The 25,838-nt window shown below is 40.0% G+C and overlaps 1 protein-coding gene across 3 annotated transcripts in view; it reads left to right on the forward strand.

The window, feature by feature from the left end:
- The first annotated feature begins 381 nt into the window (after positions 1-381).
- Positions 382-25,838, forward strand: part of phyhiplb (phytanoyl-CoA 2-hydroxylase interacting protein-like b) — a 35,312-nt gene continuing 9,855 nt past the window's right edge. The window contains exon 1 of one of the 3 annotated variants that reach the window (XM_036572216.1): positions 382-623. In XM_036572216.1, coding sequence (XP_036428109.1) covers positions 518-623 — 106 coding nt within the window. In that variant the 5' untranslated portion in view covers positions 382-517. Of the gene's footprint in view, positions 624-19,303; positions 19,454-25,838 lie in introns of those variants that run through there. The other 2 variants (XM_036572218.1, XM_036572217.1) reach the window with 2 other exon arrangements.

Below are 25,838 nucleotides of genomic sequence, written 5' to 3' on the forward strand. Positions count from 1 at the left end.
GTGTTACAAGTGGACCTTGTGCACAAGCCATATGGGCTGCTAATCCCGTTACATAAGGAGCAATCAATTCACTTTCTCGCGGCTAATCCGCCAGCGCGTGTTCCAGTTGTCCACAAACGGAGCGAACACTTGTAGCTGTGGAGGGACTCCGCGCTCGTTTGTATTGACCCCCCGAGTAATGAGTAATGATCCGGCGTGGTCTCATGGTTACGTCCGTGCTCTCGGAGACCACTGGTCATCATCCCTCGCCTCCCAGCGCCTCGAAGAGACCAACCGGTGTGACGATTCGCTGACGCCACACCCTCCCTCCCCCCCCTCCCCCTCTCCCCCACCCCAGCTTGAGAGTGAGAGACAGAGAGAGAGAGAGAAAGAGAGAGAGAGAGAGAGAGGGCACATCCAGTCACCCTCCCCTCCCTCCACGAGCCACGAGACCCGTCCTGCGGCACGGGCAGCTTCAGCTTCAGTCCAAGTGGCCATTTCATTTGGGGGGGCATTTAGCGCGAGAGAGGGCAAGAGAATGGAGGTTCCACGCGTGGGACACAGCGTGAGCAGCCCCACCAGCCCCTGCGAGGACATGATGAAGAACCTCAGCCTGGACGCGATCCAGCTTTGTGATCGAGAAGGTAAAGGAAGGGGCTTTGGGGGGGCGGCTGGTAGGGGTGGTCTTTGAATTCTGCATGAAGCCGATTTGTATTGTACAGCTTAGTCATTTGTGTCTCGTGCAGCCTGCGTGGAGGAGAACCTGAGCAGCAGCGTAAAGCTGCTTTATTAACAAGCAGACTTAAACTAAGGCGGTCTTACATGGCAAATTAAGGTGGGAGGTTTCAGTGGAGGTCCTGCTCTTGATCAAAAGCAAAAGCCCACTGCTCTCAATGGACACGCTTTAATTCTAGATTTCGCTCTTTTTAATTAACAAAATGATGCACGTGCCAGGCAGTGGTGCACACTTAAAAAGATGGTTCTTTCTCTGATGACTCTTCTATATAGAACCATGGATACTCAAAGAACCATTTGCAAGCTTAAATGATTCTTTGCATGGTGAAATGGTTCTTCAGAGTGACGGAGAATGTGTTGTATGTGGTTCTATGTAGCACCAAAAAGGGTTCTGCTATTGTTATGATGTCAAGCTTGTACCAATAGAAAAACCCACTTTGGTGCTATACAGAACCATATACAACACATTCTCCATGAATCTGAAGAACCATTCCACCATGCGGGGAACCATTTAAGCATGAAATGGTTCAGTAGAGAACTCAGGGTTCTAAACAGAGCAACTCTCTTTACTATAGAACCCTTGGTGCTCAGCATTTTCAGCACCATGGACACCGACCTCATGTCCGCATTTGCTCAATTAAAATTTAAAATAAAAAAGTATAAAGTGCATCTGTTATGACTCTCCTTGTTCGAACTGAAACAGAAAATTCGTTCACGTCACTTTTAAGCCACGTTCTGCTGATTCATTTTGTCAGAAGTAGCCTAGTGTTCCGTTCACAGTGGTTCTCTGGTTGAAACAAGGTCACTTCTGAGCCCCTCTCATGGCTGTATCCCAATTCAACCTTATGATGATTGGAACAGCTGAGAAGCCAATCTGTTTTATTGTCTTGTTTGATATTCCCTTACCTTAAATGCCTTCTTGTGTTCTGCCTTAGGCATGCACAAAATCCATTGTCATCTATGGCAGTGTTGGTATGTTCCATTCTGGAGATCCCCCTGATTCACAGCCATTATGTAATGATAAATATGTGTGCTTTGTTTCTAACTATGCAATATTTACTTTTCTTGGCAACAAAGCCTTGATCACATGTTTGAATGCCATAATGTAAATGAAATGTCTTTAGCTTACACTATAAAAATAGTGAGGAATTAAAATTTGCTGGCAGCATTTTCTCCTGTACTTGTCCATTTATTTAGAGGACTCATACTGTACTTCACTGTATTTCCAAACACAGTTGTATTTTGCCTCAGTTGGCCCTCAGTTTTCTACATTATGAAGTGGAACATGTAAACCTATGAACAAACATGACACAGCTATCTAGCTTGCTTCTGGTAGCAAATATTTGGATGTTCCTACAAACTGTAACATAGTTAAAGGTGCAGTGTGTAAGATTTAGGGGGAGCTATTAGGAGAAATGGAATACAGTATACAAAACCATGTTTTCATTTGTGTATAATCACCTGTAATTATGAATCAGTGTGTTGTCATTAGCTTAGAATGATCACTTCAAATCTACATAGGGAGCGGGTCCTTTTTCAACAGAGGCTGCCACGTGCGCCACCATGTTTCTACAGTAGCTCCTAACGGACAAACCAAACACTGGCTCTAGAGAGCACCTTTTGCATTTTTATGCAGCTTGAATTTTGTGGCGCGATAACACCAGTTGGAAGACATAGAAAGAAGAAGAATCAGTGGCTGCTGCTGGTGCTGGCTAACCATTTTGTGTTGTGAGAACCCAAATTTTGACAAATTGAAGATCATACTTACAGGGGTGAGGGAGAGGTATTCAGTTGGTGGCAATCTGTGATCTCACTGCTAGATGGCACTAAATCTTACACACTGCACCTTTAAGAGAATGACCATGCTATTTTTCACAACAGCACTACTTTTTATCAAGCACACCATTAACTAAACATAGCAGTTACATACATTTATGCCAACCATTAAGACTACAAACATGGCAGCAACCAAACGTTTATTAAACGTAACATTACAGGATGAACTCGTTTACTGTAACGCAAAACATCATCATGATTGGAATACCAAAATATGTAAAATGTATTTAAACCTATCTTTGAGTGTATGAATGACATGTTAAATAGGAATAATGTTAAAAACTCCTGTGATATGAACTGTTGATAAAAAATAAATGCTATTTAGCAGAAACGACCAAAATCTCAAGGAATGCTTGGAAACTCCTACATCACTGCAAAAGAAATGCTGCTCAAGAGTGCACAAATTACTGTTCACTTTCCCAATATGCTCTGCAAATAACAGCTAATTACTGTAAAGTCTGACTTATGCTTAGATATAAGAATCCATTTGCTTAAAAAAGGCCAAAGTCAAAGTAAAAAAGTGAAAAAAGGAGTTTCAGCATCAGATAAACAGCACTTAAAGCTATCGTCTTTGAGTGAGAGGAGAAAATCAAGCTGCTTCAGATTTGAAAAAATCCACAGGTGTTTCTGTCATACAAATAAGCTGCTGGTGTTCTCAGAACAATGGACTGACCACCCCAGAGTCCACTGAATGTGTCTAGGATTGTTCGGATTGTGAGAAGCAGAAGATGCAACCAAGACTGAACTTTGGAGGTGTGGAAAAATATCCCTGCAGATTTCTTTGAGAAACTGAAAGCGAGTCTCCCGAAAACAATGGAAGTTGTATTAAATGCAGAAAGTGGACACACTAGATACTAAAAATAAATGTATTATTGAACAGATTTTTCAGAGTCAGGGTCAAAAAGACGATAAGATGAATAAGAATGTCCAGTTTGACTGGAAATTAAATGAAGGGTAGCCTCTGACTTCTGCACAGTACTGTACATAGTTCAGTCATTAAGAGGGTCTAGTGGCAAAGCAATAAACAATCAATGTGCAAATCATCATGTATATCATAATCTGTATGATATAGTCTATATAGTTAACATAAACGATGTGCGTTATAGAATATTTTGCGGGACTTCCAGTACTTTCCCTCCAAGGCTTATTGCTGTAATGTTGTGGAGTTGTGAAGGACACGGCTAGTCTGTATGCTGAACTGCATTTCTCAACGTGCCTACTTTATATTCCACACCAGCACCAGCACTCTGTTAGTGGAACCTGGAGTCCCTTCAGCTTTGCTGATGAGAGAGAGAGAACAGACAAGGAGTGTGTGTTCTTACTGACATAGCCTGTACAGAAAAACAGAAGCAGAGTGTGTCAGTTTTTGTGTTGTGTGACGGCTGTTTATACACAGGCTTCTATATAATATGTGCTTGCATTTGCTCTGGGGTGCCTATTATTCTTTCTCCTCATGCAACATACAGTAGTGCAAAAGTCAGAGACCGCCCTTTATTTATTTAGTTTTTAGTCCAAACTGCCAGTAAGTACATACATTATTTATTTTTCAGTGTCAGAACAAAAGCAGTAAGCATTTTAACAGAAAATTACACAGAAGCCTTAACAACTCAACATAATGTCCGATTTTTCAAGCGTTAGAGCGTCCACTCTTTGTAGCTTCTTTTCAGAAGACTTGCTTTCAGTTTTTTCTGGGGAAATCTGCAGGGATATTTTTCCACATCTCCAAAGTTCAGTCTTAGAAGTTGGTTGAATTTTCTACTTCTCACAATCCAAGGGATCCTAAACACATTCAGTGATGTTGAGGTCTGGACTCTGGGGTGGTCATGCCATTGTCCTGAGAACCTATTTGATTTGCAAATTGTCTTCTTTTTTGTCCATTTCCTGTCCTGAGAAAGGCTTCTTGAAAGCTACATATCTTTTCAGACTCATAGTGCCGAGTTGTCTTCTCACAGTGGAAGGATGGACAGAAACACCTGTGGATTTTTTCAGATTTTAAGGTTTTGGAGAGCTTGATTTCCTCCTCTCTCTCAAAGATGGAAGCTTTAAGCACTGTCTATCTGAAAAGGACTGGCTCGGTGGTTTTCCTAGTCTTGCATGGTTGTTAGGGGGCCGTTTCCCCTGTATCTTTCAATAATTGTTTAAACTACAGATTTAGAAACTCTTGTTTTTTCACATATCTTTTTCTGACTTTCCCTTCCATATGCAAGTGTTGTATCTTAAATCTTTTGCACAGTACTGTAATGGACTAATGCAGTTTCCATTAGCAGTTCAGTTGGTGCAACAGTGCACTCTTAAAAATAAAGGCGCCAAAAAAAGGCTCTTTGGTATTATGCCTTGAAAGAACCACTTTTGTTCCCTTAAAAATCTTTTAGTTGAATTTTTGGCACGTTTATTTTTATTAGTACATGCTCATATGTTCCCAGCAGGCTTTTGTACAAAAGTGAGGGGCCTAATGGTCTAATAGATCCTCCTCTCATTTGCGCACATGTCCAAAGTGGCACATCAGGGAGCATGATGCAGATATGATCAACACAACTGAGTCATGCTGGAACATTCTGTTCATTCCCAACTGTTCCCTGTGCTTTCTTTCTCCCAGTGTGTGGCATTTACCATCCTCTACAGACTCCCTTCTCTGTTCTCACGCTCTCTGTTCAACCTCAGCACTGACACACTGTTACCTGTGAGTGACTTGATTAGATTCTCCTCTAGAGCCCTTTAAAGTGATAGTTCAGTGAAGAATCAAATATACAGTTTCCCCTTTACCTCAAATGTAGTCAGGGTACACTGTTTGGCCAAAAGTATGTGGACACTTGACCATGACACCTATATGAGCTTGCTGGACATCCTATTCCAAAAACCTTGGGCTTTAATATGAAGTTGCCCCCCAGCCTTTGTGGCTGTAACAGTCTCCACTCGTCCAGGAAGGCTTTCCATGAATTTTTGGAGTGTATCTGTGGGAATTTGTGCCCATTCAGTCAAAAGAGCATTTGTGAGGTCAGGCACTGATGTTGAACGAGAAGGCCTGGCTCGCAATAGACATTCCAGTTCATCCTAAAGGTGTTCAGTGTGATTTGATGCAGAGCTTTGTTCAGGCCACTGGAGTTCCTCCACACCAAGCTCATCAAATCATGCCTTCATGGACCTCGCTTTAGTCAGCAGCAGCTTGGAACTCAGTAAACAGTGATGCAACAGAGGATAGGTGATTTTTATGCACTACTCGCTTCAGCTGTCGCTGGCCTCGCTCTTTGAGTTTGCATGGTCTACCACTTCATTTCACTTTAATAGCACTTACAGTTGACTAGGGCATACCTAGCAGGGCAGAAATTTCTGACTTGTGGCAAGGGTGGCATCCTATGACAGTGCCATGTTTAAAGTCACTGAGCTCTTTAGTCTATTGATAGTGCATTGCTATGTGGCTATATACTTGATTTTATGCACCTGTTAGCAATGGGTCTGGCTGAAACACCTTAACTCAATAATTGGGAGAGATGTCCACATACTTCATATAGTGTATAGCCATATAGAGTATACCATATCAATTAGCACTACTGTACAAACTTTATGCTTAACTATATGCTGAGTCAGAAACAGATTATGCTTATGGTTTCTGACACTGTTTGACGTACTCTTATCTTCAAAAATAGACAGTAAAGATAAAATTCAGTCTTTGAAAATGGTACAAAATTGCTGGTACTGTTAGTCTTAGCCATTTACCATGCTTTTGTTCTATAGAAAACAATATGCCATACAGTGTTAGAAATCACATAAGTAAGTCTTTGTTACCCAATATTCTCCCCAATTTATCCATGGTCAGTTCCACCAGCTAGGGCATTACATGATGCTATCAAGCTAGGAGGTTGAGGGCTCACACATACTTCCTCCATCATTGCCACTGCATCTTTTCAAACTTCCACTAACGCAACACTATTGGACAACTCGACATGCTTAGAAGAGAATGCTACCATCCAATTCTTCCAAGTCAACTAACAGACTGTTGTGTTGGCTAGCATTGTGCTGAGTGATAGAGGAGAGGGTGGGCCATCCTACCAATCTGGCCACGGATGGCTTGGGAGCACAAGCAAGTCTTTTTGAGATAACTTGGAGGTAAAGCTGTGATGATTTAAGCATGAAGTTTGCACGATGATGTGCATATATTGGCATGCATACATTTCTATGAATTGTTAGCTACATTAGCCTCGCAGCTCCAGTGCAAAACTAAAGAAACGAACTTCAGACACTGCTCAACTTTTGGCTGATCAACTTCATTTGAGGTAAAGGGAAGATTTTCACTCAACCATTGCTTTACAATGTGCTGATCAGTGGGTTATGATGCAGAGGGGTAGGTCCTTCCCTTGGGAGAAGCCCTAGGAACCCCAGCTGGGGCAGTTCTTTGTGCGTGGGTTAGTAGAAGGCTGACGGTGCAGGTTCTCGGCTGCTGGCCCCAGCTGTGTGGGTGAGGACGAGGGCCAAGGCAGGGGCTACCATCTGCCAAAACCCGCCTGCCCGCCCCACTCGCTGCCAAATGAATGGGGCGATTTAGCACAGGCCATCAATTTGCTAATTGTGTCCACCCAGCTCGTGGCCTCAAGAAAAGACAAACATGGCAAACTGGGTACCGATCGGGCAGAGAGAAGAGCGTTGATTCATCATTATTAGCCCATTCATGCTTAGTGTTGGAGGAAGATAGCTTGCTTGGATGACTGCAGGCTAATGATGCTGCTGTGTTTGGATGGGCGCAGGCAGAAACTGATAGCATCTTCAAAGAAGGATGGAGCATTCAGAACAGTGGAATCTGGACCAAGGATATGGCAGCATGGTTTATTGATTTAAGTAAAGGACCCTTATTTGAAGCAGACTTGCAGTCTTGCAGGAGGCCTCAAAAACTTCTTAAGCACATAATTAACCTGGCATAATCAGTCTTGAACTGTTAGTATGATTGTAGTTGAAGCAGTGGGATGGTGTTGCCCTTCGCAAGTTGCAACACAGCAGAATAAGATTAACCCTTATTTGTATCTAGTTGGATTTAAATGAACACAGTAGGTGTAAACTGAACTGGTGATTTTACTGCATATGCTTTGCACTGCCAGGCATAATCATATCAAATCTGTTCCCATTTTCAACTACCATATGAGACATTTCTCCTCTCAAAATGCATTGAAAGTGGTGCGCTATCACTGACAGCTCCATTTCACACACAGTTTGAAGTGTTCACACTGAGTCTGGCCAGAAAGCAGAGTGCTACACAGTTACATCTCACATCGCTGCTCTGTTATGAGGTGCCTAGCATACATTCAACTCAAATAGACACAGCCTGCTGCTTTCCAACTTCCACAATGACAGGCTTTGCCAGAGGAACAGATTGGGGAAGGTTGAAGAGATATATGCAATAGTAAGAATAACCATAATAATACGTTTATTTATATCAGTGGGGAACACTCAGGGCTTTCGGGAAAGGCCTAATGATTCTGTGAAATATAAAGAAAATGCATGCTTATAATTTATGGTTCATTTTTATTTAATAGAATCATCATTGTTGTTGTATTTAAACTCTGCAAGTACTGTAGCTCTACTGTTATTTCACTGTTAACGTCTGGCTGAAAACAAAAGGGTTGAAATGCCCAAAAGTATCCAGTGAGGATTTCATTCTCTGTGATATCTAAGTAGATACTCCCAAGCAGGCTCTCCCATTAGTTAGGACTTCGGAAGCTGAACTGAAGGCCTAACATGTCAGATTAACCACTGATTAAACAACAGATTAAACATAATTAGGAACTGACAGTGGAATCATCCAATCACATTTTGATGTGCAGTATGTGAGTCCACTTTTGTGAGAAAAACAGGCCTTCTGGAAGTGCTGTAAACGTCACTGGTTATGAGTTTGTGGTAGCATTTGAGTCTGATGTTAGAAATGGAAAACAGAACTATGAACTATGCTAGGGCTCTTTCCTGAGTCAGTGTATAATAGTGTATAGTGTATAAAATATAGGTATAAAATATAGGTCTATTAATGTCTGTTGGAACCTTCAGATATCTGGTTTTAATCTAGAACAGGCAATATTATAACCTCTAAACCTCCAGAAAGCCCTCAAGGTTTTAGCCAGTTAAATATAGTTACTCATATTATGAGTAAGCAAGACATTTCCTAAACTTTTACTGCGTGGTGTCACATGGCAACAATGACTTTCGTTAATTCTTTTTTTCTTTTGCCTGATTATAATATAAAAGTCTTTTTTTGTTTTGGGAAATTGAAGGCTTAAGGTATAAAATAGTATAGCTGTTTTCCTGTTGCACAATCATTGGGAAGTTACAATTACTTTTTCATAAATAAAACCAGCTTAGATTCTGTTGGTTTTATATAAAATGATAAAATATAATTGTTGCCATATGGCAACAGCATGCAGTAGAGATACAGAAGTGCACACACTGGGAGTAAATTAATGACACTGGACATATTGGACGCTGCTATTTTCACAGCATTTTTTACATTTTAACACAGATAATTTCATTAATTTTCAATTATTTTCATACATTTCTATATATTATAAAAAACAAAAAAAAACACTTGTGCACCAAGGCTGTGCACAAGTTTACTCCTAGTTTGCACTGCATTGCCATTCCATTATTCAAAAAAAAGATTTGATTTCTGTTAACTGTAACATACTTAATAAGGAAAATCACAAAAGCCTTTTTTCATGTATATTTCATGGCCTAATACTGCAAGATGCTTATGAAGCACTTTGGAACAAGCATTAGAGACAGAAGCATGCTAGGAATTTTTTTCTCAAGGCAATGTGGTGACATCATGAGGCAAGTTTAGGTAAAGGATGCTTCAATATCAGCTCTCAACACAATAGAAATCACAAAAGAATTTCAGAGGATGACGCATTGCTAAGATGGCCGCTGTGCTAACAGGGCAAACGACATGGAAAGCAGTGCTCTGACATTTGAATCTCAAGTAAATTCAGCGCAAACTGCCTATAAATATATCTTCTGAAATTAGATATTTTTGTCGATTGTGGTTAACCTTGAGCCGTGCAGTACCTTCAGCAATTATAGCAAAGGATCCATGAAAACTGGCTCATATTTCGCAGTGCTAACCACCAGCCTGAGTAGAGGAGCCTGATCAAAATATATCCTGGGCAGTGACCTTGTTTTTGTAACCTTACGCTTAAACTTGCTATTGAATAGTTGTGTTACTGACACTATTACCATGGACAAGAGGATCAACAGTGACCAGTGTGTTTTTTTCTTTTTTTGTTCTGAATTACTAAATGAGATGCTGTTCTATATTGTTCTGGTGTGCTTTCCATTCACACTGTTCTAGAATGTTCTCTTCCATGCACAGTGTTCTAGAATGTTCCGCCATTCACATGGTTCTAGAATGTTTTCCCATTCACACTGTTCCGGAATGTTCTCATCCATTCACACTGTTCTACAATGTTCTACCTATTCAGACTGTTCTAGAATGTTCTCCCCACTCAAGGTTCTAGAATGTGCTCCCTTCATAATATTTTGCAATATTTTATTCCATTCACACTGTTTTAGAATGTGCTTCCCAGTTCATGCTGATCTTGAATAATCTCCCCATTCATACTGTTCTAGAATGTTACCTCATTCACATGGTTCTGTAATATTCACCCCATGTTGATATTGTTCCGGTGTGCTCTCTATTCACACTGTCCTAGAATGTTCTCTTCCATGCACACTGTTCTAGAATATCCTACTTCATGTTCTTGAATGTTCTTCCTCATTCTTATTGTTCTGCAATATTTACTGTTCTAGAATGTCCTCCCCACTAAGACTGTTCTAGAACGTTCCCATTCATTTTCTAGAATGCTCACTCCATTCACATGGTTCTAGGATGTCCTCCCCTCTCATAAGGCTCTAGAATATGCTCCCCATTCATAATATTTTGCAGTGTTTTACTCTGTTCACACTGTTCTACAATGCACTTCCCTGTTCATATTTTTCTATAATGTTCACCCCATTCACACTGTTCTAGAATATACTTCTCTATTTATACTGGTCTAGAATGTTCTCCATATTCGCACTGTTCCAGAATATTCTGCCATTCACACTGTTCTCCTCATTCATACTCTTCTAAAATGTTCATACACACTATTATAGAATGAATGCTGTTCAAGTATGTTCTCCCATTTCACACTGTTCTAAAATGTTCTACCCATTCATACTTTTCAAGAATGTTCTCATTCATTCACACTGTTCTATAATGTTCTCCCCATTTATGTGGTTCTAGAATGCTCTTCCCATTCACATGCTTCGAAAATGTTCTCATCCAAATTGCTGTGGAACGTTCTCCCTATTCACACTGTTCTAGATTATTCTCCCTCTATGTTCTATGTTCTAATTCTAGAAAAGTATAAGGGCAACTGCCAACATTCGAATGCTGATGTTTGTTGAGGAATGTCGTGGCAGGATGCCAAAGGTGCTATAACTACAATCTGATAGCTAATTTGATCATTTTAAAATGTGTCTGCTGGTGGCAGAGCAGGTATTCAAAATATTCCACCCATTATCTCACATTTCAGTGTTTTGGCTGGTAAAGTGGTGAGGTGCTTCTCAGGCTGTGTCAGGTTGGAGAGACAGCCCTGCTGTGTGAGCCATATGCTTCTGTAGTCCTAGCGTTGTCCTAAGCCTCTACTTGCACTGTCTTGGCCTCTCTTCAATACCTCTTGGCAGGATGGCGTACTCGTACAGGCCGGTCCATGTTTAACTGCCAATGTTCACTTTCACTCACCGTTGCTAAATTTTGTATCTACTGCTGTATATATAGAGATATAAAATCAAACATGTAGCCATACAATCTCCATAGACAAATACTGGCAGTAGAATGAGGTCATATTGAAGAGCACAGTGACTTTGTGTTCTTGACTTGTCACTGTCGTAGGAGGCCACCTTGGCCACAGGTCAGTTTTTGAAATGGCTGAGCAGCCGCACACAAGCCTAAGATTACTATGTGCAATGCCAAGCTGAAGTGGTGTAAAGCACTGGACTCTGGAGCAGTGGAAACACATCATCTGGTGTGATGAATCACGCTTCACTTCCATCTTCCAGTCTAATGCATAATTCTGGGCTTGGCGGATGCCAGGAGAACGCTACCTACCAGAATGCATGATGTCAACAGTAAATTTGGTGGAGGAGGGATAATGGTCTGGAGCTGTTTTTGAGGGTTTGGCCTTAGTTCTAGTGAAGGGTAATGTTAATTAACACATTTTAGACCATTAAAGACACATAAAAAGACAACTGAAGCCAATTATATACTTCCAACTTGGCAGCAGTTTGGGGAAGGCCTCTTCCTGTTCCAGCACGACCCTATGTGCAAAGCGATGTCATTCCATAAAGACATGATTTGGTGGGTTTGGTGTGGAGGAACTCCACTGGCCTGCACAGAGCCCTGACCTCAAGCCCACAGAACACTTTTGGGATGAATTAGAACACTGCGAGCCAGACTTCCAACATCAGTCTTGTCCAACATCAATGCCTGACCTAACAAACGGTCTTTTGACTTAAAGGGCACAGAATGCCAAAAGCACTCTTCAAAATCTCGTGGAAAGCCTTCCCAGAAGAGTGGAGGCTGTTATAGCCAAAGGGGGACCAACTCCATAAAAATGCCCATGGTTTTGGAAAGGGATTTCCATATAGGTGTGATGGACAGTTGTCCACATACTTTTGGCCATGTAGTGTAGTAAGCAAGTGAATGTGGATGATTTCTGGTTTACAATCCATTCACACCTCTCTATTTATAAAGCTGGCTTACATAACATTCTTTAAACAGTTTCTCAGTGTCCTTAAATGCTTCCATAAATGTTATTAAATCACAGTCTGGGTGATTTCATCAAAGTCCTGCAGTCACAAAGGCAAAGAGCACAAAAAAGACATTAGAGTGTCAGCTCCCTCTTATTACTTTGTGTCTTTATTATCATTATGCACAAGGCGCTAACATCAAAAGTAATATGTCTGCTTTGAAACAGTGAACAAAGAACGTGTGCAAATTCTGTGACGTTCCTATTGTGCTGGGGTCTAAATGGACCAAAGAATGAAGCAGACGGGCTCAGCTGTTTGACGGTGATGTGTCGGGTCTCTGGGGATACGAAAGCAATGGTTAGCTGTAATGATATTCAGAAGCATTTGAAGCAGTTATTAAGGAGGGTGCATGTTAATTACAGCTGCTCCAAATCTCTTCAATCAGTGTGGCCTTAAACAAAAAAATAAAAAAAGAAGCCATGACTTTGCTCTTTAATTTCAAGGGCAGCTGGAGCTGGAGTTGTAATTTCGGATTCTGTAATGTACTCATATCCTGTTCCGGCCAAGGTGAACAGCTGCTCTCCTGTTATATCACATCATCTGACAACGAAAGCTCCAGTCAACTGCAGTCTCATATGACATTGTCATTTTTATTCATTCATTCATAAAAAAAATAATAAATAGGTACTGTGCAGAGACCACGCTTTTTTCAGGAGATATTTCGGTGGAGATCATGTATAACACAATCCACTTGCTTAAGTAAAGAGAAAGTTAAAAGAAAATAAGTTTCCAAAAATTATTACAAGGTATAGAGAAAATCTGACTCCTGGTACAACTCCAGAACAGTCACCATCAGCTTTCATTGTTGCAAGAAAATCAAGCTCCACTCTTGCTTCACATCTGGTTACTGTCCATCCTACGATGCTATGTGTCTGTGTAGCTGTCAAGAAGCCATTACTGAAAAAATGAACTAGACAAAAAGAAGAAAATTTGGATTGCAAATCAAAAAAGCTGCTGGTTTTCTCAGAACAATGGACTGACCCCCCCTGATCCCAGATCTCAAGAATATTCAAAGTGTTTTGGAATACTTGGATTGTGACAAGCAGACAGTTCAACCAACTTCTATGACTGAACTTTGGAAGTATAGAAGAATATCCGTGCAGATATCGTTGAAAAACTGAAAGCAAGTCCCAAAGTATGGACCAAAGAATGGATGCTATAATAAGGGCAAAGGGTGGACACATTAAATGAAAGATATTGTATTATATTTAATTGTTGGGGCATCTGTGTAATTTCCTATATAATAGTGTTTCCTAATTTCCTCCTGACGCTGATAAATGAATGACTTGTATTAATGGCCATTTCGACTACGAATGAAATAAATAAAGGGTGGTCTCTAACTTTTGCACAGTACTGTTTTAATTGTGATTTTTAATAAAGAATTACATTTATAAAAAATGCAAGCTAAATAATAATAGATAAATAATTAGATGCAGATCTTTAGCTTGGCTATATGCATTGGCATGCTGCATTGTGTTCCCTGTGAAGTGTAGGAGTCTGTGGTTGGGCCCACTGCGCCTCTGGGTGAATCCCATGCTATGAAGCATCTTGCTGTAATTCCCCTCTTAACATCAGTGCCTGCTTCCCACTGAATCCACCAAGAAGGCGGATCACATTCTCTTCAAAATTCTTCCCCACTGATTCTGCATTAAAGAATGAAGCATGTGTTATTTATAGGGCTGGGGGACTGGAGGCTGATGAAACTTTCATGCGCTGCTACAGGCAGCAGAACGCTCTGTTAATGCCCAGCGCTATTATACCCCTTCAGCAGGAGCCCCAGTGGAGACACATTACATAAACAAGGGTGGCTGTGGCGTTCAAACGAGCACCTGCATGTATGATTTATGAGGTGGGGAGGAGGCCACACCTCAGCGGCATGAGACTGTGTCATCATCAGCTCCCCTGGGACCTACGGTACATGCTGTCTTGCACATGGGACCCTACACATTCAAGTGATGGTGCTTTAGAAGAATAGTTGAGCAAGATATCAAATGTACGCAATTGTCCCGTTATTCCAAATGTCAATTTGCCAAGACATGTTTGGGGTTTGAAGGTTGCTTACAGTAGCAGCAGCCTAACAGCACCTTAGCAACCGCTTGGAATACCCTAGCAATGACTAAGCAATACCTTAGCATTGGTCTAACAGCTCCTTAGCAACTACTTGGGATACCATAGCAACAGCCTAGCAACACCTTAGCACCCATCTGGGATTCCATAGCAATGGTCTAATGCCCTGACAACCACCTGGGTTACCATAGCAAATGGCCTAGCAACATCTTAACCACAGCCTTTAATACGATAAAAATGGCCTAACAACCACCTAGCAACAGCCTGCCAATTACCTAACAATTCCGACTCCTGGTGACCATATGGGTAGTGTTACAATATCCTGCCTTCTCAATGATTTCATGAATCTTCTACTTGTCTCTATCCATCTTGTTGCTGGCCATCCGCTTCCTTTTCTTCATCTCCTTCAACTGTTCCAAGCATAACTGTCTTTTCCAATTAATTAGTTCTTCTCATAATATGTCCAAAACAAGACAGGCTTCAAGTGAGAGGTAAGGCTTGGTTTGGTCAAGGATCCATCTGTTCATGTTCTTTGCTGCACAAGATGCTCTCAAAAGTCCTTGCCAGCACTAAGGTTCAGAGGCATCATATTTTTCCTGTCCTGCTTTTTTATTGCCCAGCTTTCACATCCATAAAGAACCACAGAAAAGACCATAGCCTGGACAGTTCTCATCTTTCTTTGTGAACAGACATCACATTTACATTTGAAGATCTTTTCAAGCTCCTATGTCTTTGTTCTGCTGAATGCCAATCCGTGTCATATTTCTTGACTGCTGTTAGGCAAAAGCTGTCCTTCTACATCTTCACAGTTGATGGTCAAGTTAGCTGTATTTCTCGTTGTCATTTGTTTTCATCATACTGAGCTAAAGTTCTATCTTTTCACTCTGTTCTTTTCTCATAAGGACCTTTAGATCCTCTTGATTTTCCACTATGAGTGTGTCATTTGCATATCGAAGGGTTATTGATTCACCAATTTTCCACTAATCTTGAATCCTCAATCATTGATCATCCTTCTCCAGTCCTGCTTCTCTTATTACAATCCAAAAAAGTTTAAAAAGTTGTGAAACGCCAATAAAACAGAAAGCAGTTATTAGTACTTTTTTATGTTTTACAGTGTTTTATGTTTTACCTTTTAACGGCACTTAATAAACATTGAGGGAGTGAAGACACAAAGTGATCCAGTTTTGAAAGTGGATTTTTTTTTGCATTTTTCTGTTCTAAAGTTTTCAGCTGTGCAACCATATAGGGCCTTTGGGTTGTATTTTAAGTTTAATAAGACACGCCTCTCAATCTGGGCTGCAGGCAGGCCATTCCAGCACCCGCACTGATTACGCAGCCAGGCTGTTGTAACACATGCAGAATGCGGCTTGGCGTTGTCATATTGAAATAAGCATGACATCCCTGAAAAAAACAGCATCTAGAAGGCAGCATATATTGCTCCAGAATGTGGTCAGTGTTAATAGTGCTGTCACAGATTGGCAGGTTACCCACTAATATGCCCTCATACCATGACAGACTCTGGATTTTGAACTGCTGGTAACAAGCTGGCCTTTTGCCTATAGAATACAAAGTCATTATTTTTATATAACAGTCTATTGGGTTGACTCGTCAGACAACGTTGCATGTTTCCACTGTGCATCAGTCCATTTTAGATGAGCTTGATGCCCACAGAAGTTGGCAGCATGGTTTATGAGTGGCTTCCACTGTGCATAGTACAGTCTTAACTTGCAGTTTTGGATGCGGTGATGGATAGTGTTTATTGGCAGTGGTTTGTATTCCTGAGCCCATGAGGTGATATCCATCACAGAAGCAGGTTTTTAATACAGTGCCATCTGTGGGGTCAGAGGTTTTTGGCCTTTTTTCTTTATGCATAGAGATTTCTCCAGATTCCCTGAATCTGTTGATTATATTATGCACTATAAAGGTTGAAACACCTAAAATTCAATCGCTTGCTAAAAAAATATAAATAAATAAAAAATATTTTTAAACTGTTGGGACACATTTTTGGCAAGGTAGTGAGCCTCGACTATCCCTGCTCATATAGGTCTAGGCCTTTCATCGATGCTTGTTTTGATTACATCACCTGTTTAGGATGCTTATCTCACAATGTTTTTAGTCTTAATTTGCCCCGTTCCAACTTTTTTGGAGCGTGTTGCAAGCATCAGTTTCAGGATGAGCACATTATTCACAAAAAACAATGAAGTTGATAAGATAAAACCGTTTCAAATACAGGTCAAAGTAGATGTATAAAAATTGTGTTTTTATTTGTATTTTACCTACTGTCCCAACTTTTTTGGAAGTAGGTTTGTACTATATTCTCCTATCATCACTTAGCACTATGCAAACTGCAGCACAAATCTCCACAGACTTGCCTCTAACCATGTTGAGTTGTTAAGTAATCTCAAAGACTTGCCTATGTGCTTTCTGACACAGTATGACATACTGTTATCAATGGAAATGGATCAAAGTATGGACAAAATTCATGCTTCAAGATGGCATGTCTATTCGAGATTACTTAACAAATCTACATGGTATAAGGCAAGTGTTACGATTAAAGCATTCTGCTTCCACGATGCTGGAGCTGTATGAGCTTCCATTATTTGTTAGCTAAAACATTAGTCTACTACTGAGACTTCATCCTTGCCTAAAAAAATTGGCCTCTTCCTCTTCTGTCCCTTTCTAGTGCTTTACATTACTCCCGGACTCACCAGAGATTCCCTTTGATGACTTCAACTAATTTAGTACTTTCTTGTCACTCTCTGAAAAGCTGGCGATGGTACAGTATAGCAAGCTGCTATACTGCACTGCACTGGCAGTCCATCCACATAAAAGCATGTTAAGAACTGGACTGACTAATAGACAGTGGAGCTCTTGCTTTGTTAAGCATCTCGTACTGTATGAGCCTCTCTCTTTGTCACGTTTTGTGTTAATTACTCTCCCAGATGAATAAGGACAAAAGCAGGGCCTTTCCCCCGCACTAGTGCAGCAGCGTGGTGGTGGGCGCGATGCAGTTCACTGGAGGGAGGGTCACCACTGAATAGCAGCCTTGTAGGGGTTAGTGGAGTGGCCCATACATAGCGAGGCCGAATGAAGACAAGCATTGTCAGTGGCCTCAGGCGCTCTGGTTGTTTATTGTGATGTGGTCACATGAAAATGGCCATGGAGAATCCATGCACTATGTGTAATGGCATTCCTATTTGCTTCCTTTTGTTTTATGCACGTATACTGACCCATACTGCACTATGTACAGAAAAGCTAAATAAGAGACTTGGGTTATCAGTAAGTAGGGCTGGGTGACTTAGCAAAGAAAGTTTTCATGGTTTATTTTACCATATCGTTCAATACAGATTATTATTATTATACTTTGTATATTATGTACAGACCCACCTATTATATACAGATACAAGTAGCATTAATGCAATAAGTAGCAATTATACATATGTCAATGTGTTTCTTTAACCAGTTTCAAACCTCTCTTTGTGGAAGCACAGTATTAATTGAGGTCCAGGCGCTACTTTTTTCAAAATAAGAAATTCCTGTTACTTTTTACATTCTAAGAATATGTATTGTTTCTACTGGCAATAACACACTTATTGCCAAGATAAATGGTTTTAAAATATTGCGTTTATTACAAATATAATTCTAAATTTGGAAAGCTGTAACTTGCTAGCTAGCGAACAACCAACATAACTGTCCAGCAATAAATAAGCCAATTCAGCATCACTCCAGTGTGCCTTCAGGTCATGGAACTGTGACCACCTCTGATGTCAGTGTTGACTCTTAGCTCGAGTTCTGTTGCTCTCCATTTTAGTTCTGTTCAGTTCTACGCTACTTTGCTTTGATCAGTGGTGATGCCACAGAGATCGACTGGGTTTACTGTTCCAATGTCTCCATATTCATACAAGTCATACATTGACTTGAATAGGTTTGCACTGTTTGGCTGACCTTATATATGATCATTGACGTAATCGCCTGGTGGTCATGTGAACATGTCTAATTGTTGCATACTGGATACTGTACTGTTACAATAGGCAGTATACAGTATATACTGCTACAAGATGCAGTATACAGTGCGCAGCATGCTAACATTCTTGGTTTTTGCTGTTGTGAGTGAATGGCTAAACGTCTTCCTCCTTCGCATAGAGTGAGAAAAAGACACACATCTCCACTTAGTGTGCAAAAGTAGTAATTGTTCACAGCTTTTGATGCTGTTGTCAGACTGAGGGACAGAATAACATAATAATTTTATTGAAAAACTGAAACAATCTGTGGTTTCCACAATTATCGTTATTATTTCATCACTTTTCAATCCATAATTGATTCAAGTGTGGTAAGCAGCCCAGCTGCATATTGTAGGTAGCCTATACTGGCAATGACAATGTTTGGCTAATTGTGATTAAGATTATCTAAAAATATTAACAAATGTTTTGGCACATTTTAGACATTTAGAGAAGGATGTTATTCTTTCCTGTGACAACAGTGCAAATACATGAATGCATAAATAAATAAATAACTCTGAAAATCAAGAAGAGCTGTCGGAGAGCGAAATATGATGCAATCTTTCACAAAAGAGTGACAGATTGAGCAGAAGAGAAGAGCTTGAGTGGGAGGGGGTGAAAACTTTACACAGAATGACAGGACGTTTCTCCTTTTCCTAATGGGGGTTGTTTTTGGATTTTATGGCCAGGAGCTTATTGTGCTTAAAAAAGTCATCCTATTTCATCTCTCCCTCTCTCTCCCTCTCTCTCTCTCTTTCTCTCTCTCTCTCCCTCTCCCTCTGTCTCTCTCTCGCTGATGACATAATCCGTGCTCCTCCCCATGGGACAGTGCCAGGCTTGTCAAACAAACTCTAAACCCTCTCTAAGCCAGTTGCCTGCGGCTAGCGCTCTGGTCAGTAGGGTCAGTGTTGCAGCCGGACACTCGGTCATGACTGTCCTGGACTCTACTCAAACCGCACAAGGAGGGACCCTTCTAGTGTATCTATGAGAGGAAAGCTTTCTGGATCTGGTAGGTAAAAAACAGACCTTATCTTGGAATATAATCTAGCATGGGCTTATCCTCTTGCATCACTGTCTGTTTCCTGTGGGGCAAAAGATTACATGGGGCACAAAAGAGAGAGCGTGTGAGGCAAGAGAGATGTCTAGCGTACATCATTGTACTGCTTTACAACATTTAGAATGACAGTTTTTGCTAGTATATATATTGTTGCATGTCCTGAAATAGTAACTTTATAGGATTTGGTTAATATTCTATTAATCCATTTGTCATGAAAAGTTCACACAACCTACATAAACATCAGTTGTAACGAAGTCTGCTTTATTGAAGTAAGTCTTTTAAATGTCTTTATAGGACTGTGTCTGTTGTCATAAAAGCCACATGTATGAGCACTTTATGAACTCTGGCCTTCACTGATTTTGGGCTCTGGGCAGAAGATAGGAATGGGGCATATTTTAAAATTAGTTGGGGCTCACAGGTCCCGAGTGGCGCAACTGTCTACACTGCAAAAAAAAAAAAAATCATGCCTTAACAAGTGAACACATCTTAAATCTGATATATCCAGTTGATTTTCACTTAAGTAATTTGTTTAATTATCTCACTATATTGGCAGATAGTTTTGCTTATTCTAAGAAATATGTTTGAAACAAGTAAAATGATCTGCCCCAATAGAGTGAGATCATTTGGTACAGATTAATGCAGAATTTATTGTCCAGGAGGTAGTAAGTAATGTAATGTAATACCCACATTTTGAGTAAAGTAATTAGTAACTTGTAGTGGATTACTTTGAGTAATTCGACCAACACTAGAGGTATCTGTACTAACATTAGCAATATGTACAGTCTACTGAGCCTGTGCAGCACTCTGTTCTGACTGAAAAAACACAGTTAGCTCTGGGACTGTAGTGACAAACTTTTTCTTTCCTTCCTCTTTTTGCACTTGTAAAACTTTATTTGATTTTCCCTTTAAACACCCAGAAAATCACACTAAAGAACCTCCTCTCCATAATGTAGAATTATTAGTGGCCTTGTTCATACCATTCGGCCTTCGTGCATCATATAACACCATAGAATATCTCATTATAATCATGACTGGGGGTGGAGCTGCACTAAATTTACTGAAAAGAATTGCTACAATATATATATATATATATATATATATATATATATATATATATATATATATATATATATATGATTTTTATTTATTTATTTTTTTTTCCTTGAATAGGTTATTTAACATCAGCATGTACAGTATGTCTAATTCACATTTTCACGGGGGCCATGGGTGGCTGCCTACCTTTGCCTATTGCACAGACCACCCCAGCAAGTGATATAACAGCCAAATATGATGTAACATATTGATCTTTGCCATCACAAAATAGAGTCTTTCATTGAAATAGACTTTGCCAATGACATGCTAGTGCCACCGTTGTGAGTGATTTGACATTATTTAACATCTTTGCCATTTTGTGGTATGACCAGGATGATTTCTTCTTCCTAATTGTACTAACTGAATCCTTTGCAAGGTCATGCTGACTTTAGAGAATTGATCCTTCCTTAAACAACAGAATCAAAGCTGAGAATCAAGCATGTGAAAATGCAGAGGCATTCAGAGTCTATTAAAAGCACCCTTAGAGAACTGCAGTCTTTGGAGAATTCATCTGCGCCAAGAAAAACAAACAAGAGAACAAGAACAGCAGCATTTCATGTGTTTTAATAGTATTTTGGAGTAATAAATCTTTCAGACAGTGTTTGTTTTGAATGTTTTGTATACTAAGAATAATTGTAATGTCTGGGACACTGCAGCATATGTTATATATTAGCGGGAAAACCACAGATGGACATTCCTAATAATCCCTCTATGGCTTTTTATAAGCCAGAAGTCCATTCTTGTCATTCTCTCGTTTGAATGTCCTTACAAGGAGAAATTAGTTTGGTTCTATTCCCAGGGCAAGGCAAGTGATGCCTGGGTTGCTTTAGTGGACAAACTGCCCGCTTGAGCGTGACAGTCAGTGATGGTAATTCTCTAAAGCAAAGCTACATGGTTAGTGCTGCATGGGTTGTTGGTTACACATCTATGGGATTTGTGCTGCGCAGATCATCTTTATGTTATGCAGGATATGCAGTTGGAATTAGGCTTTGATTCATGGTTGTAGATAAACGTAATTTTCATGCAGCAGCCTGCATCTCTACTGCCCTCCATTACAAATGGAGTTTAGTTAAGCTCCAAGGATTGCTGTAATCACAGCCATTTGTGTATTAAGCCTCAGATTACTCTTTTTTTCAGAGAATGAAAAATGCTCTTGTTGATCCTCTTTGAGACTTTTCAGTTCAGTTTACATGCCATCATTATTCCTTTTTCACTCTTAAATATAAAGGTTCCCACATGGTTCTTGCCAGATGTAGGGTTCTTGGAGAAACCTATAATGGGTATAGAGGAGGTTCTTCCAACTTTAAAAAGGGTCTTCAAACTCACACCTCATTTACAAACAGGGTGGAAGAAATACTTAGAAATTACACTTAATGGAAAGTATGAGTACTTTGACAAAATCTTTCTCAATTAAAAGTGGAACTGTGTTAGCTTTTCGGGGTTAGCATTGGGAGATTGTGAACCATCCATGATGAGGAGTCCAAGAGTGAATAACTGACGTCGCTATTTCTGGGTGGGTTGGATGGGCTCCCCTCTCCTTCCATCGCTCAGTGCAATAATAGCAAACACCAGCATCTATTAGCTAACGTAGCAAAATTAGCAGTTAGCATTCTCCTCCAAGCATGTTGAGCTGCCCAGTGACATAGATTTTAGCAGCAGTTAAAGAGATGTGGTGGTGCTTCATTTGTCCTGAAGGAAGCACATACTAGCCTTCTCCCTCCCAGCTTAGTAGCATTGTGTAATGGGGAGACCTAACTAGCGGATGGAATTGGCCACAAGTAAATTGGGGAAAATATTGGTTAAAAAAATGTAGAAGTCTATTTCACTTTTTCACTTGAAGGTGGGAGGAAAACAACTGCTTTGGGTACATGAAACAAGGCTGTTCAGAAGCAGGACTACATTTTAAGCTTCTACATCAGTGGCTAGCAGTCAGGATTTACTGATCATTGTAGGGGGCATATTCCCAATAGTTGTACAATGCATGCTGGGTACTGTAGTGACAGAACATCAAACTAATGAGGCTGAAAGTATTGACATTTAAACACTCTAAAGGATGTAAAAGTAAGTGTTTTGCTAAAGTGGGAATTCTGTTTCACAACTCACCCTGTGTTTTGGCAGGGTTTTAGTAAAATCTAAAAAGGGTTGTGTTTAGTATAAATTTAAAATCTTCTTTATTTGGTGGTTTGTGGTGCAGCACAAAAACAAATTAGCATAGCCGCAATCATCATTATTTTACAGTAAAATGAAATTGGTTTTCATAAAAACAATAAACTCATATTGGCAAGAGAAAAGGAGAAATGTCTCCTGGCCTTGGAGATTTATAATGAGTAATTTGAAAGTCTAAATAAAAATTGTAAAAAGTAAAAAGTATGTTTTTTCTCTTGGAAATGTAACTGAGTAAAATTACAAGTACATTTCAATAATACTGAAATTATATCTTTCAAAATAATACTTAAAAGGGCACATCAACCCAAATTGCATTAATACCATTACATTTGCTGTCAATATGCCCACTTGAGCAAGTTCCAGTTTATAGATTTAGAGACTCCCTTGTGATGATGTATCTTGAAGGTGGGAGCAACCTTTGAAAAACTACAGCTGCTTTTTTTAAAAAATTTTTATTAAGTAATGTTTTTTAACTGGCAAGTGAGGAAGCTGGAGTGTCTAGTAGTCAGATTCCTTTATCACTGTTGGGGGGGTAGTGTAGTAAATGACAACATTGATAAATAAAAACCCAGAAAATATACAAATTCTATACATATATACATATCTGTCAAACTGCTGAGGACAAGGGATGCAATTCTGCACGACAAAACATATATACTATGATAAATAACATAATAAATGCTAGTTTTAGGCCAAATTGCTTCTTTAGGCATGGAAAGAAAATACAGTCACTCTAGTAGTGTCTCCTTGATTATTTCTTCAAAGAACCTTTTTGGCGCCTTGATTTTTAGGAGTTTAATTGCATTTAACAAAGTACTCCCAAACTGATACCTTTACATCCTCAGTTACAGTTTCTAATGCGCACATACACACACACACACACAGACACATAAACACTCAAAACACACACACAAACAGGCTAAAATTGATTGTGGTGGCTTTTTTCAGCCATGTGTTTTTCATTACTATGGAAACTAGTCTCATTTAGCTTTTTCACTTCACACACTGCTCTGCTGGCCTTGTCAACTCAGTGTTTACACTGACTTCACACCGCTGCAGTGTGGGTGAATGTAAGTGTGTTAGGAGAGACGAGAGCAGCAATTAATTTTAGCCTTAGAGCTTTCAGGGCTTCTAGCGACAGCACAACACGCTGCACTGTAATTAGAGAGAGAGGGCAAGAGAGAGTGGGGCACTTTCCAAAAACCCACACTTGTCTTTATCCTGGGGTTTGTGTTGAAAGGAGTCAGCATGAGCTTGCATGTGATCTTAAGTAGTTAGTAGGAATTCAGTCTTTATTTCTGTTGTTAGTTCTGACGTTATGCAGAAGGATCATAAGACTGTGAGCTCTCTTCTCTCATGGAGGCATGTCTTATAATCCTCAGCATTTGTTCTACGAGCACCCAGTTCAGCTCTTCAGCCTCATTGGCAGTGTTGTAAATTACATTCTTGTCAAAGTAATTTAACAGTACACGTAAATAGGAGAAAGAATATACACACTATATGGACCAAAGGATGTGGACATCCCTCCTAATTATTGAGTTCGGGTGTTTCAGCCACATTCTTCGCTAACAGGTGTATAAAATCAAGCACATAGCCATGCAATCACTTTAGACAAACACTAAAATGGGATATAGGGAAGAGCTCTTTGACTTTAAACATGTCACTGTAATAGGACGCCAACTTTGCCGCAAGCCAGTTTGTGAAATTTCTGCCCTGCTAGATCTGCCCCTGTCAACTGTAAGTGCTATTATTGTGAAATGGAAGTGTTTAGGAGCAACAACAGCTCAGCCACAAGGCAGTAGACCAAACTCAAAAAGTGTGGCCGCTGATTGCTGAAGCGCGTAGCATGCAAAAAATCACCCTCTGTTGTGTCACTCTCTACAAAGATCCGAACTGGGTTTCAACATCGGCACAAAAACTGTGCATTGGGAGCTTCACAAAATGGGTTTCGACAGCTGAGAAACAGCACACAAGCCTGGAGTGGAGTGGCTGGCTGGAGTGGTGTAAACATAAAAAACATAATCTCTGGAGTGATTATTCACACATCGCTATCTGTCAGTCTGTTGGATGAATCTGGGTTTGGTGGGTGCCAGGAGAATGCTACCTACTGGAATGCATATTACTAATAGTAAAGTTTGGTGGAAGGGGCATAATGGTCTGGGGTTTGGGCCTAGCCCCTTAGTTCTATTAAAGGGTAATGTCAATCAAAAGACAAAGCATTAAGCGTTAGGACAAAGCATGGGCTGTTAGGACATGATTAGACAAGTTTGGTGTAGAGGAACTCCGGTGGCCTGGATGTCAACCCCACTAAACACCACTAGGATGAATGGGAACATAAATTGTGAGCCAGGCCCTCTCATCGAACATCAGTGCCTGACCCCACAAATGCTTATTTGACTGAATAGGCATAAATTCCCACAGACACACTCCAAAATATTGTGGAAAGCCTTCCTAAAAGAGTAGGGGCTATTCTATCTACAAATGGAGGCCAACTTCATATTAATGACCATGGTTTTGGAATGGGATATCCAACAAGCTTATATAGGTGTGATGGTTGTGTCCTCATACTTTTGACCATATAATATACAAATGCTGCAGGGGGTTACAGTTATAGAGAGTTGTAGAATCTATGTAAAGGTGCATTGAAGCTGTTGAGAAAAAAAGAAACATGTACTTAACAGAAAATTACACAGAAGCCTGCAATACTAAATATAATATCAAATCTATGATAAATCTTTGGTGGTAGACCCCCAAAACTGTCACCACCAGATAAACTGTGCTCAAAGCTTTCATCTTCAAGAGAAAATCTCCACACTTGCTTTAGAAAAAATCCACAGTGTTTCTGTCCATCCTTTCACTGTGAGAACACTATGGGTCAGAAAAGGAAGAAAGTTTGAGATTAATTAAGTAAGTAAGATGAAGTAAGGTTTTATTTACTTGGATTGTGAGAAGCAGAAATTCAACCAACTTCTAGGACTGAATTTTGGAGGTGTGGAAAAATATCCCTGCAGATTTCGTTGGAAATCTCCCAAGACAAACAGAAACAGCAATAAAGGCAAAGGGTGGATGCAGTGAATATTGAA

This window comes from Colossoma macropomum, unplaced genomic scaffold (assembly GCF_904425465.1).
Source record: "Colossoma macropomum unplaced genomic scaffold, Colossoma_macropomum, whole genome shotgun sequence".
NCBI classification, from domain to species: Eukaryota; Metazoa; Chordata; class Actinopteri; order Characiformes; family Serrasalmidae; genus Colossoma; species Colossoma macropomum.